The sequence below is a fragment of the Symphalangus syndactylus genome, chromosome 9 (genome assembly GCF_028878055.3).
Source record: "Symphalangus syndactylus isolate Jambi chromosome 9, NHGRI_mSymSyn1-v2.1_pri, whole genome shotgun sequence".
NCBI lineage: Eukaryota > Metazoa > Chordata > Mammalia > Primates > Hylobatidae > Symphalangus > Symphalangus syndactylus.
In genome coordinates this window covers 8,358,056-8,382,072 of record NC_072431.2, presented here as the reverse complement: position 1 = coordinate 8,382,072, position 24,017 = coordinate 8,358,056, and the positions used below count along the sequence as shown (strand labels likewise).

At 33.0% G+C, this 24,017-nt stretch overlaps 1 protein-coding gene across 2 annotated transcripts in view; it reads right to left on the bottom strand.

Annotated features, from left to right (window-relative positions):
• The window catches only part of MDGA2 (MAM domain containing glycosylphosphatidylinositol anchor 2), an 837,606-nt gene that overhangs the window by 12,423 nt on the left and 801,166 nt on the right, over positions 1 to 24,017 (bottom strand). For both annotated transcript variants that reach the window (XM_055291423.2, XM_055291424.2), the window contains exons 15-16: positions 12,078 to 12,208; positions 2,500 to 2,605 (exon numbers count right to left, since the gene is read on the bottom strand). In XM_055291423.2, the coding sequence (XP_055147398.1) occupies positions 2,500 to 2,605; positions 12,078 to 12,208 (237 nt within the window). The remainder of the gene's footprint in view (positions 1 to 2,499; positions 2,606 to 12,077; positions 12,209 to 24,017) is intronic.

Genomic DNA, 24,017 nt, shown 5'->3' with positions numbered 1-24,017 from the left:
TTTCACTGCGGCTGCTTTTATCAGTTATGCTTTCTTTCTGCACTAGGGAGTAAATAATTTCCTTTGCTTTCCTCCTTTGAAAAGTTTAATTCAATTTATTTAATTTGTTTATAATATTTGTGCTTACATTATGAAAATGTAAAATTTCTGTATATAGTTGTTACTGCCTTCAATTAACAACATGTTACTGCCACTCAGTCATACTATGAAATTCAAAAGAAATCCTATTCTCCTTTGAGGAGAATACGTGTTTTCCTGTGCATTAGAAAAACTGTTCTTTTGAGTATAGCTACTGGTTTTCTAAAGCAGAACTAGACAGACACAAGGATACATTTTTACTAAATATGTTATTTGAAATACTAAGTTTATGACAAGATACTACGAGCAAAATGGCACATTGTTATATAAAAATCTTAGTTTTTGTCTTTTGACAATACTTAAGAATTGGGTCAATTCAGTTCATGTAAGTAATCAGTGGACAATTGTACACATTCAACTTTCAACATCTAGACTGATATACTTTCTCACTAAATATAGAAAATTACCAAAGACTCTGATTTGCTCTAGATTTATACAACTTAGATTTTCATGCTTTTGTATGTGCTAAATAATTGATGAGTAATTTGTGTAAATTTAGTTTGATTACTTTCTCTATATATGACCACAAAATAAAAGATTCCAGATGAGTCTAAGATAAACCTTCAATTGCAGTCATTTTTAACAGGAATGATTTTAGATTTCATAGCTTCGAATGTGAAATATGGAGATGAGGATTTTAAGAAGCAGCTAAACACATAATTCTAAATCTTTGTGCATTATTTATCATGTTTTATTTATATCTCTTTATTATAAAATGGGCCTGTGACAAAAAATTAAAATTAAAGATATCATTAAACTGTAATATTCAAAAAAGGATATAAAGTGAAAATCAACTTATTAAACAAGCTTGTGGTGCAGATTGGACATTAGACCATAAATATTAGGTCTACTTCATTACTTAATATATGTATTTAGGCTCTTTAGAATGCTGAATCTGTTAAAATGGCTGGCAAAAGGCCAGGCACAGTGGCTTACGCCTGTAATCCCAGCAGCTAGGGAGGCCGAGGCAGGTGGATCACCTGAGGTCGGGAGTTCGAGACCAGCCTGGCCAACATGGTGAAACGCCGTTTCTACTAAAAATACAAAAAATGAGCGGGGTGTGGTGCCGCAAGCCTGTAATAATCCCAGCTACTCAGGAGGCTGAGGCAAGAGAATCACTTGAACCCAGGAGGCGGAGATTGCAGAGTGAGCAGAGATTGCACTGTTGCACTGCAGCCTGGGCAACAAGAGGAAAACTCCGTCTCAAAAAAAAAAAAAAAATTGGCTAAATCAGGAAATATATTCACTATATTCACAAACTGGAGGAATAAAAACATCTATGCTGACATGGTAAGGCTTTGTGTCTTCACACAAATCTCATCTTGAAATATAATCCGCATAATCCCCATGTTTCAAGTGAGAGACCAGGTGGAGGTAATTGAATCATACGGGCGCTTCCCCCGTGCTGTTCTCAAGAAAGTGAGTTTTCACTAGATCTGATGATTTTTTAATTCTTCTTCTTATTATTATTGTTATTGTTATGTTTTTTTGAGAGGTACTCTTGCTCTGTCGCCCAGGCTGGAGTGCAGTGGCGCGATCTCGGCTCACTGCAAGCTCCGCCTCCCGGGTTCACGCCATTCTCCTGCCTCAGCCTCTCCGAGTACCTGGGACTACAGGGACTACATGCCTGGCTAATTCTTTTCCTTTGTATTTTTAAATAGAAACGGGGTTTCACCGTTTTAGCCAGGATGGTCTTGATCTCCTGACCTTGTGACTCCCCCCGCCACCTCGGCCTCCCAAAGTGCGGGGATTACAGGCGTGAGCCACCGCGCCCGGCCGATCTGATGATTTTACAAGGGGCACTTCCCCCTTCTCTCAGCAATTCTCTTTGCCGCCTGTGAAGAAGGTACTTTGCTTCCCCTTCCCCTTCTGCCATGATTGTGACTTTCCTTAGGCCTCCCAGCCTTGTTGAACTGTGAGTCAATTAAATCTCTTTCTTTTATAAATTACCCAGTTTTGGGCAGTTCTTTATAGCAGTATGAAGATTGACTAATACAATTTACATTGTAAATATGTGCTACGTATACAGGTTCATCAAATATTTTAATAAAAGTTTTTAAATCTTCTAAAACAAATAATATCAAATAAAATGTTTTAAAATCTTAATTAAAAATCAAAGTGTACTTGCCTTACATAGATCTAGATCAAAATCTCACTTCTATTTTATCTTAGGCCAAATATGTCTATAATTGAATTTAATACTTTAAAAATAACTGAACAAACTTTAGAGTATTAGATATAAGAAATTTTTAAATAAACCAACTAAAAATAACTGTTTTTAAAATTAATTAAATTAAATTTTAATTTAATAGTGATGTTACTTTAACTTACAACAAACCAATCTCAAGCAAAGATACTTACTCTTAGTTGCTAGATCTTGTTTTGCACATTCTCCTTCTGCAATTGATACATCATCAATAGCAATGTCACCTTCTATTCCAGGACCTCGAATACCTTCAAAAATGAGCTACAAACATGAATGAAACAAACCTAAATGTGGAGCTTTGATTTGCAGATCAATTTCTCTTGAGAAATCAAGGTGACAAAAGTAAACTTGTCAGTAATCCTGGCATCTTTTATATTTGATGGCTTTCAAAATTAAAACTTGCAGAAAACATAAACTTTTATCCCCAAACCAATAATTGAATCTTCCTTGCATTTTATTAGTTTTTCACATCAAAAGCTCTGTGTCGATTTTAAAGCAAAACTAAATTTAATTAAATAATACAATTAAAACAACGACTACACATCCTCTTTCAATTTTTAGGGATAAGAAAAAAGTGTTTTATTTGAAAAGTCTTTCTCTGAAATAGATTCTGGTTTTATCTGAACATAACTCATAACGTTAGTTTTCTAGAAATATTTTAAAGAATAAATAAATTCTGGATTCTTTACAACAGTAATATGTATATTGAAGCCCGGAACGAAGTTTTTCTATCTCTGACACTGATTTCTCACAAATAGATTGAATATGTTCGTCATATTCCCATGTTGACTTTATAATTTACCTCCATGATTTCACTGCTGATACTCCATTTTTTAAACTTGAAGATATTTATCAGTCTATTTATGTTGAATATCTCATGGTATACCTTTGAATTTTTGGTATCTATAACAATGGTGGTCACTGAGGCTCAATGCGTGAATATTGAAAGAATAAATGAGTAAAATCAGAATCCTTTATTATTAAAAATACAATGACAATAGAAGCACAATTAGCGAATTTATATATTTTTTTATTTTTACAGAAACCAGATTCTTTTAGAATTTTCTTTATGACTCCCAAATTATTCCTTGCTTTCAGCAAAACTTTTTAATCTTTTTGATACTGTAAGGCAATTCATGCATTTAGTGGTGGGTTTATAGTTCTAGAAAAATATTTACGTGTTAAAAGGAAATATCTACTTTGGTCATTCCAAAGAATAGTTTAATAAAGAGCCGTTTCTAACGTCAATCTGGTAATGTGCTTTATTAATAACATTTCTAGACTTAAGTCATCACAACAAATTTGACAATGTTTATTTTTATCAATGCCAAAGTTTTTGTTTTTGTTTTTATTTGAAAACATCTCCTCAAAGGCACATCAGAGTCATTTCTGAACTTTTCAAAGCTGCTGTCCTGGGAAAGCCATAGCTTAATTATGATGATTTTGAGAGAACTTAGGCCACTTTTGAGAAATCGATCCAATGTTCTTTGATATGCTCTCATAATATTATCAATGGGAGTCTCCAGGTAGTAAGCAGAGGCATCAGTTGTCAACTTTTGTATTGAGACCCTGTCCTTCCCTTAAGTGTAGTTCATCAAATAAACAATAATTTTCATGATTTGATAGCAGAGAAAAATTTGAGTTCTTACTGATATATAAATATGATAAATGTGGAGTTTCCTGCTTATCTATGTTAAGATAAGCATGTTCTTAAAGATTCTCCAAAGCCATCTCTTTGAAAAACATTTAAAATGGTCTGTTTCACTGAAGACAAAACAAAATGGCAGCTGCAGTTCAAATATTTAGAACCAAGTTAGCAGTTTAGCAAATTGTCAGTCCTCAGATAGAATTTGCAATGAAGTATTATTTTGGATGCTTGGAAATGATGACTTCTGTTTGAGATAGGATGGTGTCTGGAAAGGTAACTGGGAAGTGGCTTTAAAAACTCTCAGAAGACTTTTAAACAGTCCTTTATTTAAAAGGTCTATGAGAAAGGATTTAGAAAAAAATCAACAATATAAACATTTGAGAGAATTGAATATGGAGAAAGGGAAGTCATTTTAAGGTGCAGAATATTCCACATTATGGATGTAATTTATTTAACCAGTACCCTATAGTCATTGTTAGACATTAAAACTATTATGAACAAGGCTGAGGTGACTACGTTTCAAATAATTATGATTCAGACTTATTTAAAGCACATTGTTCTGTAAGGTCATTACCAATTGCCCCTATGAGCAAGCTACCTGTGAGAAAATATTTCCCTTTTTCCAAAAAGTAGGTTTTTAAGTCTTGGGGTATATTTTCCCTCTTTGATATGTGTTCCTTACCTGATAGAGAGTCAGTGTTAGAATAAATCAATAGTTAATATTAAATACTGCTTGTAGGGTGCAATACAGGGTTTACAATGTAGCCATAGCAAAGATAAGGGGTTTGCATTCCCATGTGCTTTATGTGGGGAAATGAGATGCGGTGAAGAGCCTAACAAAGGTGGGTTAAAATGCTCTGCACCTGCTCGCACTTGAAATTTACACAGATGAAGCTGAAGTCAAAATCCTTTTATTAGGAAGGATGTTTGAAAAACATCCACAATGTTCTTTATCACTGAAGCCAAAACAAAATGGCAGTACATGGATTTCCCATCTTAGCTATGTAAAGGTAAAAAGTTTGAAGAAAATATCTACGCTTTTTCTTTTTTTTTTTTTTTTTTTTTTTTTTTTTTTTTTTTTGAGACGGAGTCTTGCTCTGTCGCCCAGGCTGGAGTGCAGTGGCGCAGTCTCGGCTCACTGCAAGCTCCGCCTCCCGGATTCACGCCATTCTCCTGCCTCAGCCTCTCCAAGTAGCTGGGACTACAGGCGCCCGCCACCGCGCCCGGCTTATTTTTTTTTTATACATTTAGTAGAGACAGGGTTTCACCATGGTCTCGATCTCCTGACCTCGTGATCCGCCCGCCTCGGCCTCCCAAAGTGCTGGGATTACAAGCGTGAGCCACCGCGCCCGGCCAACTTTTTCTTATTCAAAGTACACAATTGCTTTCACTTAGTAAGTTCTTGTTACTTCCAGACGGGAGTCATATAAAATGGTGAGATTTCTTTAAAAATCAAAACTAAAACATACATCTCATCGAAGTCATTTCTGAACTTTTCAAAACTGCTGTCCTGGGAAAGCCATAGTTTAATTACAATGATCCTGCCATTACTCAAAGCATTTCAAAACTTCTTCTGCTACCGCCTTTAAAGGATTAAACAATCCTCCTTTTTCTATTATTTTTCTTTTTCATCCTGTCCTCCTGCCTCCCTGTGCAGCTTGATCAAAATCAAAAGATCGGACCTAGGCTTGTGCTAAAAAAAAAAAAAAAAAGTCCCAGAGCAGTGAAATTGTGAAAGACAGACCCTTTTGTAGTCAGATTGAGAGAATGCGTCAGGAAACCATCTGTAGTAAACATCAGGAAGCAGATTGACTAATGTAATTTAATATGTGTGCTACCTACCTACTGGCAATATGTTGACTCTAAGTCTGTGGTTTGCTCAACAACAAAACTAGCAATCAAGAAAAATCAAAGCATCACGTGTCCAGAGGGCTTCCTATACCTAGAGCACTACCTTATATGAATATTTCATCCCTTGGTGATACCGAATGAATTAAGTGGTACAGTTAAAAAAGTAGGCTGATTTGCAAATACATTACTTACATTTACAGTTACAATTATTGATATTACATTTGTCATTGATAAAGCAAGGTAATTTCTTTAAGCATAGCAGGAATTTTAGACACTGTGGGTAAATAAATCTAGTTATTTATTGGTATGATAAAGATAATTTCTAGCAATAAAACTCTTAGTACAGTCATAATTTATATTTTTAATATTTATTGGTAATCTTGTGATGATAAAGAATCTATTTTAATAGGCCAGAGAAATCTGCAGTCTTCCACAGGGACCTTTTTGAACAAAAAGGAAAGGAAAGGTCCTGTGTAGCATGTTTATTTGTTTCCTTTTAGTTTCCACAGTTTTGCTATTACAAAGATGTAGATTGTTTTTTAACTGGTTGAATTTCACAAATAAATATTTATTGCATTGTTTTATTTATGCTCTGAGCTCTTGACTACCATTATATTTCTGAATTATTGTAATTAAACTTTATAGATTCAAACAGATTCATAAATGACTCCTAGATTAAGATCTAGAGAGAGCATGTTTTACTTGACATTGTTTTTGTGTGAGTTAGACAAATATAAAGTGTAGATATTAAATTTAAATAATGTGCCTTAGCCAAACTTTTAAGCATTTGTAAAAACAAATCTTTGCTGATGTTTTCTAGAATATAAAGATGATAAATTATGTCCATTAAAATATGATGTATTTAGCCATAGAAGATGTTATCTTTACACAACAAAAAATCTTAATTATATTTATCTTGAGAATTAAGACTCTCTAGTTTAAAGAGTTAAATTGTCATCTTTTTATGAATTTCCATCATTATTTTAACTACCATTACATTACAGAGAAAAAAACATTTTCATTTCCTCTTCAGTACTTCTGAAATGCATTTGGTTTAACTCACTTGACGAAGGAATTAACAGCATCTAGGTACCCATGGAGAAAATGTTAAAGTTTAGGTCTCCTAAAAGAGGGATAAAATTATGCAAAACCTGTTCCTCCCACACAATAGCACTATTGTTTAAAATTATTTCCCTTAATTGAAATGACGAGTTTAAAATTGAAATGTTTTCACAGTGTGTTCATGCAACTCAGCAAACTTAACATATAAAAAATATTGTGTAATCAGAAAATTAACTTTTGGTAAGTAAATTCAAATGGGAATTCTAAAAAATTAATGTGGATTTCTGTATTAGAATTATACCTCACAAAATTGTTTCAATTCATTAATTGACAGTTTCTTACATACATTATAATGCTTTAAAGCATATAAATATAGATGTCAAAATAAAGATATAGATGATGCTATAAAAGTATGTGTCAAATGTAATTTCTCAGCAAGAAAAGAACAGCTACATGAATCACGAATGAGTAAAAGTAGATGGGGGAATTAAATAATAAAATGCACTTCTGATGATTTGCCTTCATTGTTAATGGTGACTTCTGCAAATATTTACAACATAGTTTCTTCCTGACAAAAGGCAAATCACTTCTAATCATTACTGCTGAGGCAAATTGAAAACCCTCAGACTGCAGTTTGAAAATTGACAGTATATATCACTTTGAAAACCTTCAGGATATAAATATATTTAAAAATAACCATTAGCATTAATAATGTTATCTTTATTTTATCACTGGTTTAGCAAATAATTGAACTATCCTCAACCATTACAAAACAAATTTGAAGAGAGACAGCATAATAGACGTAGCGGGTAGCCTTGGCTTTTTCCCTGGGGAAACTATCCCAAATATGAACAGTGAGTTTAACTTCACAATACTCTGCCAGTTCATCTTGTGGGACAAATGTCAATTAGTTGTCAACATTTCTAATATTAAATAATAACATGAGAGTCGACTGTTGGGAAAGACAAAGAAATGCATCAAATTGTGAGCTGCAACTGGTAAATGTTTTCAATGGTTAAGTCAGGAGCCACCATTGTGTCCATATAATTGCCCTGGAATGTGGCTTAGAATGCCAGATATGCTACATAAGCATGTAATGTCTACTAATGAGGACAATATTTTCTAGCTTAGTATTATTCTTAGTTGGGACATAAGGCAGCATGATGTAAGGAGAGCAGTATAGTCTCTTTTCCAGTCCCTGTTACAGTGTTAAGCTTTTGTATCTTAATTTTCTCAAAAATTATGTCAAAACCTGTTTCTAAGTCTTTAAATTAATATGTAAGAGCAGGAGATTTCCAGAATCCCTTTCTTTTAAACTAAGAAAATGTAAAGAGCATTTTGTGTCTCACAATCTATTTGTATACTTTACCCCTGGAAAACATTTGGAATATGCTATGAAAGAAGTAAAGCATTAAAAGGGGATGGTTAAATATTTTCCTTGGTATGGGATGTAAAATTAACTGACATTATAAGAATATATCCATTTTTGCTTCTTTGGAATTGTTGCCCTAATTTTTCCAAATGAAGCAAAATCTATTTTCATCCCAAGCACTGATCATGCTAAGTTAATTCTAGTAAATGAACCCAACATAAATTTCAATAGAATAAAACTTCTACTTGTCTTGAAAAGTACTAAGCAATAATTGTATTTTCAGCTAAGCAAACTAATTGGACACACTCAAAGGACTGTCCAAGTAATTTTATAAAGGATTTATGGATCAAATTAATTTAAAGTCATGCAACTCAAATAAATAAAACAGCGTAAATGCTAGTGAAAGAGACTCAAAGTCACTTATACTGTTTAAAATTTGAAGAGGTAAAAGTTGTGCCTTCCACTTGAAGTAAATACAACCTCAAATGCCAGAAAATTACATTCGAGTAATATTAAAACTTCTCAAAACTTAATTATTATAGCAATATATTGGTATCATTGTTGTTATCAGGAGTTCCTAGAAGATGTTACATACCAAAGAAAGTATTTTTGAGAAGTTTGACAAGTTATAAAAGATTTTTGGGTAAAAAAAAATACTTTGTATATAACAATTCGAAACAAATCTTCTCTAAAATGAAACGAGACAAAAACAAAAAAGTGGTGTGGGATTATTTAGTTGTGTTTCACGTTTCCTTGAACAGTCAAGATTAATGAAATAAAGACCTTAGTCAATAGACCTAGAAATAATGCTGGGAAATGAAAGAGCTTCCATCAAAATGAAAAGATGATTTTATCTATCTTTATTTTCCACTGGTAATTTAAATAGCTTAAAAATGCATCAATTCAAACTACTTACAAATACAGATTTTTCCATTTGTTTCCACGAAAAATAGAGTAACAGGAACAATAGCTATCTTTCTACTTTAAACTACCAAATAACTGGGCCAACCACAGTGTTCAGGATACTAGGTACCAGATAATGAAGAAGTGTGATCCCTGGGAAATGGGAGTCAAACAAGGTGAATTCTACTGAACAATACAAAGTTTATAGGCCATGGTGCAAGTAGAGGAAAAGAAGGTGAAACCTGGTAGAAAATCTGAGTTGAGGACATGAGAGTTCAAAAAAACAAGGGAAGCTGGAATGTTCAGGGCAGAATACCGGAGAAAAACCGTGGCAGACAAATAGAAAAAGAGAGAAATAGAGCACTGCAGAGAGTCCCCCTTGAGTATTCAGCAGAGTACTGATCAGGACATGAAATGAGGAATCTACCCAATACTTTGGAAAGAACCAGAGGGATGAATTTGAGTTAATAGTGCCCAGCCTTCACCGGACTGGGAATGGTGACTGTTCCCAGCCACCACACGGAAAAACCTCATAATACATGGGACATTTGGTAGAGGACTCAGAATAGTCTTGCCTCCATCATGAGAAATAATTAGCCCTATACCAAACATTACTCTAGTCTCGCCTAACAAATCTTAAAAGCAACACCTAAAATAATAAAACTGTTCTGAAGTAACTCAACTATCTTCCCTGAAAAAGCTCAAGAATATTTGTAAGAATACAAAAATATGCAGCACCTGTCAAGGTAACAGTCACAATGTCTGGTACCCAGTCAAATTACCAGACTTGTTAAAAAAAAAAAACGAAAACAGTGATCCATTACGAGAAGAAAAACCAATTAACTGAAACCAACCAACAACTTATATAGATGTTAGCAATAGCAGATAATGACTTAAAATGGTTCTTATAACTGGATTTCATCCATTCAAAATATTAACTAAAGACATACAAATGTTTTTTAAAAAGATTCAAATTGAACTTACAGAGATGAAAAATCCAATGGCTTAGATGAAAAATACACTGAATAAAACAAAGTAAATTAGACATTGCAGAAGAAACTATTGTTGAATATGCAGACATAATAAAAACGATCACAAATTATATATAAATAGAAAAAAATAAAAATGCCTTAAAGAGTTGTGTGACACTTTCAAGCGATTTTATCTATGTGTGATTGAAATCTTCAAAGGAGAAGAGGACTAGTAGAAATATCTGAAGACATATCTGAGAAAAATCTCAAATTTTATGAAGACTATAAATCCACAGATCCAAGAAATTCAATGAACACGAAGCACATATAGAAGGAAGAAAACTATATCAAAGCACATCACAACACAATTTATAAATACGAATGATAAGGAAAATCTTAAAAGCAACCAGAGAAAAAAAGTCACATTACATACAAAATAATAAATTTAAGGCTACCACAGATTTATTCCTGGAAACAATGCAAACAAGAAGAGTATGGTACAATATCTGAAAAGTTCTTAAAAAAAAAAAAGGATGCTATAATCAGTGGAAATCTTTCAAAAAATGTGTGGTATATTATGACCTTGGCATTTTTGTTTATTGTGAACTTTGCTGGAATTTTGTGTTGGAGAGGCAGTCATGTGGGAAGTGAAAGTATATCTAGAATAATATCAACTTTTTAGAAAAAAATTGATTTTTAATGACAGTATCAGTATATACATTTTAATATTAAGGTTACTTCTACCAGTAATACTTTGGAATCCTGCCTTCCCAGTTTAATTTAGTTTGATGATATGTTGTCATTCATTTTCACAATTGTATTGTTCTTCATAGAAACAAAATGATTCTTTTATTTTTCAGAATCATATGGGAATAAATCTTTTATATATCTGTAGATAATTGGCTAGTCTTACTCTGATTCTTTATCATTGTGAATGACTATGTATTTTTATCATCCTGGTTTGATTTAGAAGTGCAATCTCAAAGCAATTAGAATTTATAGATTAGATTACAAGAAAAGGTCATTCCACCAATTAAAAATTGGCACAATTTTCTATTCCCTTACAACATACGCCATGAAATGCATCCAAAAAAATCACCAGTAGAAGAAACATTCAATGCTATAAATACAATGTCATGAAATAGATTTGAATTCTTTTGAAATAAGGCATAGAGCTATAGAAGATATATATCATAGACTTTGAAGATATTTTACTATATTTTTAAAATATAAAAATATTTGGATATGTATATATACTTATATATGTATATATGTTTATACACATTAAAATCAGTAAACAGTATATTCACTCCATTGAAATAGTTTACTGATCTGTTGTCTCTAGCTATCATGGCCAGTGTGGCAGTCTTTACAATTTCTATATCTTTACTGGTAACTCTCTTAGCTAACTCTCTAAGCTTTACTTCTTTTCTATATAGAAACAAAGAAAAATAACTTATTTAAAGTCATCTTAATTTTTATAATCAGTGATCAATTACTGATATGGCATTAAATCAGAAGGAATTTTTTGTTATAAGTATATAAAATTTAATCAAAAAAAATTCAAACAGATTGAGAATTGACTACCAAGTTCCATTATTATAGAAACATATATATATTTTTTTCACGGAGTAAAATATAAGCATGTGAGTTTATAGAAATGGATTACATTTTTTCCAGGCAAATCATTTAAAGTTTGATAAACTATTATTCAAACCAATTACTTGATGAGTATTAATGAATAAAGGAAAAGCGCATTTATCTTTATAAAACAGCTTTTAGAACTAAAGCAAAACTTAATCATAAAATTTTTGTGATGCTTATATCATGGAATTTCTGAATATTCATATTTTAATATTTGCTCAAGACCACCTTTAATGTTATGCTCATTTACAGCAATTAATTAGCCAAAATTACTTTTCTTACCTGAAATGAAGTAATTGGGTATATATTAACATGAGCCTCATTCCATCTTTGTCCTTTATTCCCACTTGAAGACCACAGTGGATTCTCTATTGTTGTTTGCCCTTTCAAACGTAGATAAACATTTAAGACACCTAAAAATGACAACAAAATTTTATTTTGCATATTCATTTTCACCTCAAATTTGTTTTTCCTTGACCAAACACTTGTAAACCTTTTAAAGTGAAATTTTACAGAACACTCTAGTGTCTTGTCCTCTCTTCTCTCATTTCCTATCTTGCTTTTATGACATTTGACATTTGATCCAAAAGTAACCATGTCCTAATTCCCTAGAACATGTGAATGTTGCCTGATATTGCAATGGGGAGATTATTCTAGATTAGGGTGAGTCCCAAATGCAATTACATATAGCTTTATAAAACAGAGGCAGAGGGAGATGATACAGGAAAGAAGGCCATGAGAGATAAAGATGTTACATGGCTGGTTTCGAAGATGGAGGAGGGGCTATAAGGGCTACTGGCAGCAAAAGAAAGGGCTTCTTTCCTGGAGCTTCAGAAGAAGTCAGCCCTGCTGACATCTTGATTTTAGGCCCAGAATGCTTTTTTTAGATTTCTGTTCTCCAGAATGATAAGCTAATAAATTCGTGTTGTGTTAAGTCATGAAGCTGGTGATCATTTGTTATTTGTTACAGCAGCAAGAGGAAATTAATACAGCATGTAATCATGTGCTGACTGACTTGCTCAGAGTTGGACTTTAATCCTGTCGTCCTATATTATCATTTAGCATCTTATTTTTTCAGTTTGATTTTTACCTGTCTCATTTTTCTTCTAAAAGAGTTATTGGAAAATAAAATGAAGACAGCTTTTATCTCATTATTTTATATCTTTCAATAGTTTAATGTGCTGTACACAGTAATGATATTAATGATGATAATATTAATACAATAAATACATTTCAAACACTTACTCCAGATGAGGAATTAATCCTCTCAACAATTCAATGAAGTACTTATTATTATTATCCCCACATTATAGATGAGGGATTAAACAATTTGCTCTATGTCATACAGTAAGAAAATAGCACGAGCAGGATTTGAACTCAGGGAGTTTCAGAGTCTTACATCTTAATCACTAGGCAATCAATATTTTACTAGATGATTTTAAAAATCAACTTTATTGCGGCAAAATTTACATGCAATAAAATTCATTCATTTCTATGTGTACAGGCCAATAATTTTAGACTAATGTCTACTACAATGTTAGTACTTGATCAAGATACAATCAACGTTATCTTGATTGTATCAATGTTCAAGATACAGAACATTTCCATTTCCTCAAACAATTCTCTCACTCTCCTCTGTAGTTTATCTTCCCAGCCAACCTCCCTTTGCTAGATAACTAGCGATCAGGCTTCTATCACTAATCAATGATTTCTTTTATAGAGTGTCGTATTAATGGAATTCGGTAGTATATAATTTTTGTGTGTTTGGTGAGTTTCCCTCAGCGTAACTTTGATGGTATTTATGTTATTGTTTTCTTAGTCATTTAAAATTCAATGCTTAGTTTACTTATGTTTAATGTAGTTATTGATGTGTTTATACTTAAATATACCATCCTGTTGGTTTGCATTTCTTTCTTCTGTTTTTCCTTCTCCCTCTCTCCTTCCATTCCTTTTTATCAGGAACAGATTGTTTTCAGGATTTATAAAAAAATAAAAATGTAAGATTTCAATGTATTTACTCTACTGACTTAACTATATCTCCTTTTACTATGCATTAGTGATTATTTTAGAGTTAACAAGATATAACTCCTCAGAGCCTAATGAGAGTCAATATTTTACTTCTTCATATTTACAAATCATAATTCAAACTCCCTTCAGATGTTCACTATTACCTTATCCTATTCACTTCACTTCCTATATCTCACTCCACAAATGTAACAACCTTACACAACATTATAATTCATTTATCTGCCCCATTTCTTTACTCAAATATATCTTTTACTTTTGTTTACATTGTAAACCTTACCTTACGGTACTATTTTTTAAGAGCCAAATATGAATATATTTTTTATAAATTATAAGAAGAAAGGAAATATGGCGTTTCAATTTCCACTTATTTCCATTTCTGGTGGTTTACATTTCTACCTGTAGATCTGAATTACAATCTGGCACCCATGGCCCAAAGGGCATCCCTTAGCATTTTGGGCAGTGATGAGCTTCTAGGGACAACATTTCTCTGACTCCTTTAAGTAAAAATATTCTCATTTCTCTCATATTTCTTGTGAGGTTTGGAATTCAGGTGGGGTTTTTTTTCTGCATATTGAAGGTGTTCCATTATCTTCTGTATGCTACTTCTAATGTGAAGTAAACCATCGTTTATTTTTGTTTGTCTTGCACATAGTATGCTTTTCTTTCTCTCTCAGGCCACTTCAGAGAATTTACCTCTGTCTTTGGTTTGCCGTAGTTGATTGTGATGAATTTAAATATGGTTTTCTTTAGATTCATCTTGCTCAGGGCTATGCTGAGTTTCTTCTAAGTCTTTTCCATTAATTCTCTTTAAAATTTGTTTTATTTTATCTTATTCTTTTTTTTAAGAGATAGGGTCTTGCTCTGACACTCAGACTGGTGTTTCACTGCAGCCTCAAACTCCTGGGCTCAAGGGATCTTCCCACCTCAGCTTCCAAAGTAGCTAGTACTACAGGGGCACCCCAACATGCCTACCTATTTATCTTTTTTTATGAATGGGGTCTCTCCATCTTACTCGGGTAGATCTCCAACTGAGTTCAAGCAATCCTCCTGCCTTGGCTTCCCAAAGTGTTTGGGATTACAGACGTGAGTTACCATGCCTGGTCCCATTACTTCTAACAATATTTTCTGCCACATGTCTCTTTCTTCTCTTTTGCACAATTGACTTATATAGAAATGCTTAAATATATATAATATTAAAGTACATATATATAAAAGTACTTATATATAATGTAACTTGATATTCTTGTATAGGTCATTATGGCTCTGTTTATTTTTCTTCAATATTTTCCCCTATTTTCTCAAATTGGAAAATTTTCTTTGTCTTCAACTTCATGGACTTTTTTTTCCTGTCATCTCCAGTCTTCTGTTAAGCCCATCCAGTAAATTTTTTTGTTTACTGTACTTTGTAGTATAATTCTTATTTAGTCCTAGTCCTTTTGTATAGTTTCTTTCTCTGCTGAACTTCTTTATCCATCCACTCATTTTATTTCCTTTGATTCTTTCAGCACATTCTCTTATTTCACTCAACACATTTATAATACTCTTTTTTTTTTGAGACGGAGTCTCGCTGTCACCCAGGCTGGAGTGCAGTGGCACAATCTCGGCTCACTGCAAGCTCCGCCTCCCAGGTTCACACCATTCTCCTGCCTCAGCCTCCCGAGTAGCTGGACTACAGGCGCCCGCCACCACGCCCGGCTAATTTTTTGTATTTTTAGTAGAGACAGGGTTTCACCGTGTTAGCCAGAATGGTCTGGATCTCCCGAACTCGTGATCCACCTGCCTTGGCCTCTCAAATCCTGGGATTAAAGGCGTAAGCCATCATGTCCGGCCTATAATACCTTCTTTAAAGCCTCTATCTGCTAAGTCCAAAGTCTAACTTTCTTAAGTTTGGTTTCTACGAACTGATGTTAACATTTTATGGCTATCAATCATATTTTCTATTTATTTGTATATCTAGTGACTTTCAGTGAGTAATGGGCATCGTAGATAGAACATTATAGAGACTCTTCAGCTGTAATCTTTCTCAGAAAGCTATTGGCTCTTGTTATAGCACAATGTTCAGTTATAAATTGACCATGCTGAACTTGTAGAGGCTTGGTTTTCCGCTACTAATGCAGATCTGTGAAAAGCCAAAATTGTTGCCTTAAATTCTCTAACTTTATGGGACTCAATCTCTAAATCTGTCTTACCAATGAATCTTATTGGGGCTTGCATTTAGGCTGTTTTAGAGAATGTCTAGAGAAGGCCTTTCTCCCAGGTATGATTCTAGCCTTTCTGGTTTCATTGTGCTGCCAGGGGTTTTATGAGATCTCTCCACTCTCACAAAGTTTCATGGCGGAGACTTCAATATTCCATGCTGCTCTCCCTCTCAGGTCTCCTTGCTCTCCCCATCTTTGTTGTGCTGTCAATCCCACAAAGGTTAAGTCTTGGTTTTTCTAGTCTTCTACATATACAGTCTAACCTTCAGCAAATAGTCATGAGGGAACCCCATACAGGCTTCTGGATTCAACCCTGCATATCTCTTTTCTTTCTGTTACCCTGACCTACAGATTCCAATGACATCAATTGTACAGTACACTAATCTTTGTTTCCTGACTGAGTGGGATCTTTACATTCTGCTTGAATTTCTGGGATCTGTGGCAAGGTCAGGAAATTTTCCTCAGGCAGAGAACTGGACTGTCATGGAGATCACTCCATTAGTTTCTCTTTTCTCATCCATTGCAGTCCTACCCTGTGTTTTGGTCTATTCTCTAAAAAATGGTTTCTAATATATTTTGCCCATTTTTATGCTTGTTTAGGGCAATAGGACTTATCTGATATCATTTACTACACCTTGGCCTTAAGACGATCTCATTTTGATAACAGATAATGATATAAATTAGTAATATGTTAATATATACACTTCACAATATCCATATAAAATTTCCATATAATGTAGTATATAAACTGATTTATATGAACATGCTACATAAATTATAATGAACAGAAAAGACAATATAACATTATCATTAAATTAAATCACTCAGAGGGTAGCCTTAACATTTTGGTGTATGTTGCTTTAGCTTTTAAAAAATATTTACCTTCATATGTATCATTATATGATATAGAGTAGCTTATCCTTCAACTTTTTAGAGAAATTTTCTTTAATTATTTACACATAAGACCACATGTATGCATATAATAGAAGTATATAAATATGGGTATCCACTTTTTAAGCACAAACTGCATTCTTTATATCACAGCTGGATGACTCTGGCTTCATCTCGAAATCTCTCATTCCCTCAATTCCTCATCAGGCAAATGATAACTAAATGATGGTAACTAGCATAAGTTTTTAGTGAGAATTAAAGTATGTAAACCATATATTATTTCTCATATAATCAGCACTACATTTATTATTATATGAAGATATTCAACTAAGGTTTCTCTATTCCTCTATTGATGTATTAGGTTATATTAATTCATTCCATAATATTGAACCAATAGTATATTACAGGAATAAAATGTACTTTATAATAGACCATTTACTTTTTATTATAAGGCTGATTCATTTGCTAGTATTTTATTTTGGAATAATTCATGTATATTTATCCTTATGGTTGTCCAGTTTTCTTTTTTGGTTTTATCTTTCAGTGTCGCATTTTCACTTTTTGCTTCAAAATTACCTTCTATCATTTTTCGTCTTCAGGATAAGAAAGAATCTCAAACTCGTCTTCCACAGAACTGACTTTAATTTCCATAGTATATTGTTTTTTTCTGTTGTTTTGTTTCTAATGTCATCTTTACTCTGCTATTATACTATTTAAAGTGTATCACTCTTTTGTGACCTCATAGGATTCTCCTTTATATCTAGACTTTATCCAATTCCATCTTTTTATTGGTCCACTGTTCTCTTATATTCTTTCATAAAGTTCATATTATTATATGCTTTGTTAAATATATAAAGCATATGCTGTACACATTTTACTTTCACTTGAAGTAATTCAGTAAGTCTTTTTCACCAGTATATGTTTCTTCTACTATGTGCCATGTGAGCCAGTTTTTATTCTATGGAATCTTCATTATAACCTCATGTTTTTCCTCTCTCCATTTTCTTCCTCTTTATTCATTCTTGAATAATAAGAAGTAATCCTTTGGCATTTTTCACCAGACAATTTTTGAGGCTTCTCTTACACCCTTTCATATAGAGTTTTATTTCTCTTGGGTTGCATGACCTTTTATTTTGATTTAATTGACAGGAAATACATCCAATCAAGAAATGCACTTTTTAGAAAACATTAAAAGAATATTTTTAAGATCTATTATAGATCGCTAACAAAATAGTGCATACTATATGTCCTTCAGAATTCATGCATTTTAATAAATACATGATTTAGTAAAACATATTAATATGTATGACTTATCTTTCTTCTATCAATAATGATAGGGTATTGTGTCAGTACTGAATATTGTTTCTCACTGAGGGAATTCTGTTTGCCTGTAATTATGTTTATATTTCTTAACATTTTCTTTTTACATATGTAATATACATTCAAACGAGTTATTTCTATTTATGTTTGTTGAATACATAATATATAAAAACATATTTTGCCTAGGTTTAAAGAAGCCAGGTCTGAATTATCCCAGAGTTATTACTAGGTTTGAGAATAGGCTAAACAAGGTGTATTCAATTGTGGCTAGATGTCATTTAAAAAGGCAAATTTTACTTGTTTGATAAGAAAAAGACACAGAACTACAACTGATTGAAATAAATCTTTCAAATATAATTTCAATGTTTTACATATATAGTAATAATGATATGATCATCCCAGTCAGTGAATGCAAACTACTTATTACTGATATATTTTAGAGGTGATGAGAAAAGCAGTGTTAATCAACAAATGATTTTGGAACTTTTCTCCAAGGAAGTTTCCAGTTCTTAAGTTTATAAAAGAGAAATCAGTGCCAAAAGATATTTAAACTTATGTCAAGTCATCTTGGTCAACAAAATTAGAACTTGTGAAATAGAATAAAGCTATTCAACAGAAGTTAGATTCAGCAAAGCTGATTCAGCACATTATAGTATTATAGTAAAAAAACTCTGAAGTGAATATGATGGATTGTGTTAATACTCCTTAAAAGTAAGTTTAAATCCCCAGAGACACTGTGTCCATGCTTTGGTAGACATCAGATACCAAAACGTATAAATTTAATCATCCCCAAGGATTTTCAATTTTATGGGATTTTTCAAATTCTATAGTTCTAGAATATAAGTTTGCAGAAGCTAAGAAAAACTCAAACTTTTTCTTTTCCTTACTTTCTTAATTCTCATCTTTTGGTCACCACTCTCCAAAAATCAGGTGCTAGAGCTTAGAGGACTTTAGTCAGCTCTTAAGTTTAACCACTGCAGGCAAAAAGGCTAAATGACACAAGTGCTGTCTTATCTCATGAATAATGGTCAAAACTTTGAGGTTATTCATGGCATTATGCAATAGCCTGATTATTATTTTAATATTATTTAATATATATTATAAACTATAATTTGCTTAAATAATATTTATCACTACTGTTACCTAGTTCTCTTAAGTTCTTAACATAATTTTACTTTTAATTATTGTACTATAAATATGTATTGTATATATTTTAGATAAATAATTTAAGTATATGTCCTAAAATGTGCATACATATTCCCAATAGAGTCTTGAAATTGCCACATTTACATGAATTAATTTGTAATTTGGTTTATTCTGAGGTCTGGAGATCACTTGCATACAAATCGCATTGCTGTTATAATCAGTAACACACACTTACTGAGTTTCACATGTCATGAAAAATGAGGATGTACCAAAATCATCCAGCTCGAGGCAAGACCTATGTATATTGATAGGTAATTGCTAGCATCATTTGTTTTATACATACATACAAAGTGAGAAATTATAAAATCATTATTTTCTGCTTGAATAAAAACAGCTGCCCATGTCCACTGATATTATTTTTTCAACATATAATTGCAGTGCTATCCTAAATGAAAAATGTCAGTTTATTTTCTACAGGTATTACCATTCCTTCTGGTGCACAGGTGAATTTGTACATTAGAGTCCAAAATGTTTTTAAATTATAGCTTTCCTCTCTATTTCTCTGATGTAAGTCAGATCCCTTCTGCTGACCTTTGCCCTCTTTGGTTCCATCACTTTCTCTCCTCTTCCATAAGCACTGTATTCTCCATTGTCATACACTGGCTCTGTCTATTTCTCATTTTCTTTGACCTTTGTTCTTCACCTCCTATATAATTACCTCTTTTGGAGGATGCTTTATATTTCTTCTCTTCCATAGACACTTTGATTTTAATGTACCCCCCAGTGTTCTCTCCCTTGTTCACCCACACCATGGGCTTGTTCTACATTTTGATAAATATTACTTTCTGATTTTTATTTTATTCAGAAATTTATTACCTCAAAAAGATGATGAGCTATTTGATGAATAAAAAAACTTTTATCATATTTGTCATTTATTCTCTATAGAATCCTAAACACTAGGATTAGGCACACAGCCTATGCAATTCATCCTATTGAACAGAAATGAGTGAATTCAAACCTAAGGGTAAAAAATACCCATTATAATAAATCCTTAATGTCAATGAAATTAGTTTGAAAGTTTGGTACACTGGATGAGAAACAGAAGCAGTTAATTCAATTGCGTACCATCAATTCAACTGATGAAATAACATTGTCTATTAATTATACTGAAAATGAGACTTCCATGGTTGGAAGTAGCAGCCTTTCTCAGCGGCTGCGTTCTCAGCCTTCCTCAGTTCATATCACTAATTTTGCTTAAACACACTAGATTTTATTATATACATTGTCTAAGGGACCATCATCAATGAAGAATAGAAAAACTGAGTTTAGAAGTAGTTAGTGATTCAAACCTGGATTCTAAAAAGATAAATGTATTAAAGATTACATATAGTTTTACTAGCAGGTCTATAACAAGTATCTGTAAAAAGAGTTTTATTATACATTGTAATAAGTCATGGCCAGATTCTATCCACCTCCTCAATTTTAAATTCATCTCATTTAACAAAGCAGTTTACTGAATGAATGTCTTCCACCTATAGCATTATTTTCACACTTACAGCATTGGCATTAGCAGTATTAAACACAAACAGGACTTCACTGAGAGCATTGACTAATTCTTAACAGAAAACGTGACTCAATATCAACTATTATCAAACAGCTCACGGTTTGGTAGTTATTCCCTAATATCTAAATGGAGAACACTAAGGAGACTTATCCATCCCCTCAGCCACCTAAGCGTTATCTTCTTCAAGGAACTGAATTCTGAGAATTTATCAGAATGCAAGTACCTTAATATTTTGTATTCATTCTACTGAGATTCTCCCAGTCAGTGAAATCAAGGCTCTAAAATAATGGCTCCTTATCTTAACATTCTTTCTCATATGGCGTTTAACTCCAAGGGAAAAAAATCCCAATTTGTGAGCTGATTCCTATTTCAGAATATATTTGATATGTAAGCAAGAATCTTGACATTTTAAATTCTAATCAGAAGATATACAGTCTTTGACCAAAATGAGAATAAAAATCAAACTCATAAAATCATGGAAAATACTATCTTTGCTTTCTCGATATCTTGTATAAATATGTTTAAGTTCCTATTTAAAATCCTTGAATGCCAGCATATTTGTTAGAAAGCATTCAGCCATTCTTGCCAAACTCTTGCTTAATCTATCTCATTAAGAGAAACTTCATGAGTAGTTAATTTCGGATTCTTTACATTCTTTCTCTACATTAAGTTAGATCATCATAAGGTGACATACCTGGTCCTTAATATTGTCCTTAATATTTCAGCTCAAAACAAAAATGGCATTTTATCCTGTATTGTGGTTTATCAATATATTAAATTTTTATTTGAACAAGTTTTATATCTTTATCCTTTATATGAATATTTTACTAAGATATTGCTGATAACACTACTGAAGTGTACTTTTATAATATGCATTTCTCTTTGCATTAATTGTTAAGAATATGTGACACTTTTGCTTTTCTTTTTGCTTTAGTTCCCACAGCATATAGATGAAAATTCATTAAGTCAATAATAAACTTCGTCTTCTCTCTCTCTTTTTTTTTTTTTTACAATCGATAATGTCTTGATGAAACTACCTTCTACTTCCAAACTAAACTGCATACTTTCAATTCCGTTGTTTTGTTATTCTAGTATATCCAGAAGCAAAAGAATCTAGTTTGGATCATTCTTTAAATCTATTGTGTAAACATTGTTTCTGAGAATCAAATATAAATAAATCATGGTTACTGCTCTCAGGAGTTTACAATTTTACAGGGGTCAGTGTGACAAACATTATGATAGGTATGCACATCAGGAGTTTTGGGAACAAAAGGAGCAGAGAAGACAGGAAAAAATTTCAGCAGATATCCCTGAATTGCCTTTTTAAGGAAGGTTATGCATGACTTAGATGATTAAATAGGAGAAAAAGTACTTATTCAATTAGATAATTAAACAAATATTTATTAATTTTTTTGGGGGTACTTGCATATTTACATGCAGGGCAGGGTGTCATCAGAAGAGACAGAAATTCTACTCCCATCAAGCCTACAGCTCAGCAGGACAAAAGAAAGAGCCTGTGAAGACGCTCCAGGCACAAGAGAGCTTTACCCGAAAAACTTCAAGTATGACTGGAACAGACTATGAAGCTACCCCAAGGAGAAGCCAGAGAGGCATATATCCTTGAGGTCCTGTTACTGTTTTTAGAGAAAGATCTTTACCCTGGGAGCTACGGACTTTTTTAAAAAGACAGCAAGAAAATCAGTTAGCAAGCGAAATGCAGTACTATGCACAGATGGGGACTCAAACTGGTCATTATATCCCAAAATGCATTTCAGAAACCTGAAGACTGATGTCCTCATCTGCAGCCTCTCCAACTGTCTCTATATTGTCAATTACTTTGTGCTCCCATTTACCACTCTCCTAAAGCTATCTCCCCTCTTTGAACATGTACCTCTATATCTGTTTTGCAGTGAAAATGGAGACTGTTAAGAAGGCAACTTTCATGTCAGCTTGCTGTTATTGCAGCTAGAAATCTATCAGAAGCCATGTTAGTATTAATACTTAATTCTTTTTTTTCCCACTTGAGTGGAAATGGCATCAGTTTCTCTCTTAAAGTCTCATTCCCCAACCAAAGCTCTAAATTCCCATCTAAGCTTACCCTTTTCATTACCTCTTTTTCCTCTTAAAATAAGCCCTTCTACAATCCCACATCTCTCTATTTATCAGTTCTTTTACAGTCTCCTGCTTCTTCATTAATGAACTCCTTTGCTTTCCTCCTGTTTACTCCATAGTGGAATTAGCTTTCTAGAGACACAACTTTATTGAACCATTCGTATCAAGTACAATGAATGTATTCATAAGTGCCTTAATTTCCTGGTATGATATGACCCTTACATTGCACATTCTTTTTTTAAAGAAATGAATGATGCATTTAACTTATTTTTAATAAGCTTCTGTCATATCTACTAATCCTTTTTTTTTTTGCAAGAACATTAGAAATTCAGTGGATTCATCGAGAATTGAAATGTCCATTAGTAGTCACAGGAATGCTGAAAAAATCTTCTATTGTTATCAATGGCCAGATGTTGTATCACTTACATAGAAATCAGCAGGTACTTTAAGGATAACATGATAGTTTTCATTTGGAAACATGTTTTTCTCTTCAATCAATTCTGATGAAACATTTAACTAAAAAGAACCTGTACCAGTGTGGCAGAGCTCAACTCAGCCTAGGCCCTAGCACCAACACTCTTGTGCACTTCTCTCCGCTTGGGTATGGGCTTGAATGATCAACTCAGTCACATTAAATGGAACAAGACAGACATTATGGGATATCACGTCAGGGGTTAGGTTATGAAAAATCCTGGGCATGCATTCTGTCTCTCTTCTTAATGGATTACTTGCTTTGAAGAAAGGCTGCTGCCATGTCATGCGACAGCCCTGTAGAGATGTCCACATGGTGAGGAATTGAGGGAGGCCTCCTATCAACAGCCAGCAGGAAATCGGTATCTATAGTCCAATCTCTTAAGGGAGCAAAGCCTGCCAAAAATCAAGCAAGTGGGCTTGGAAGTGTATCCTCCCCAAACTGAGTCTTCAAATTACGGAGGAGTCCTTTTCTGGAAGCTTGACTACAAC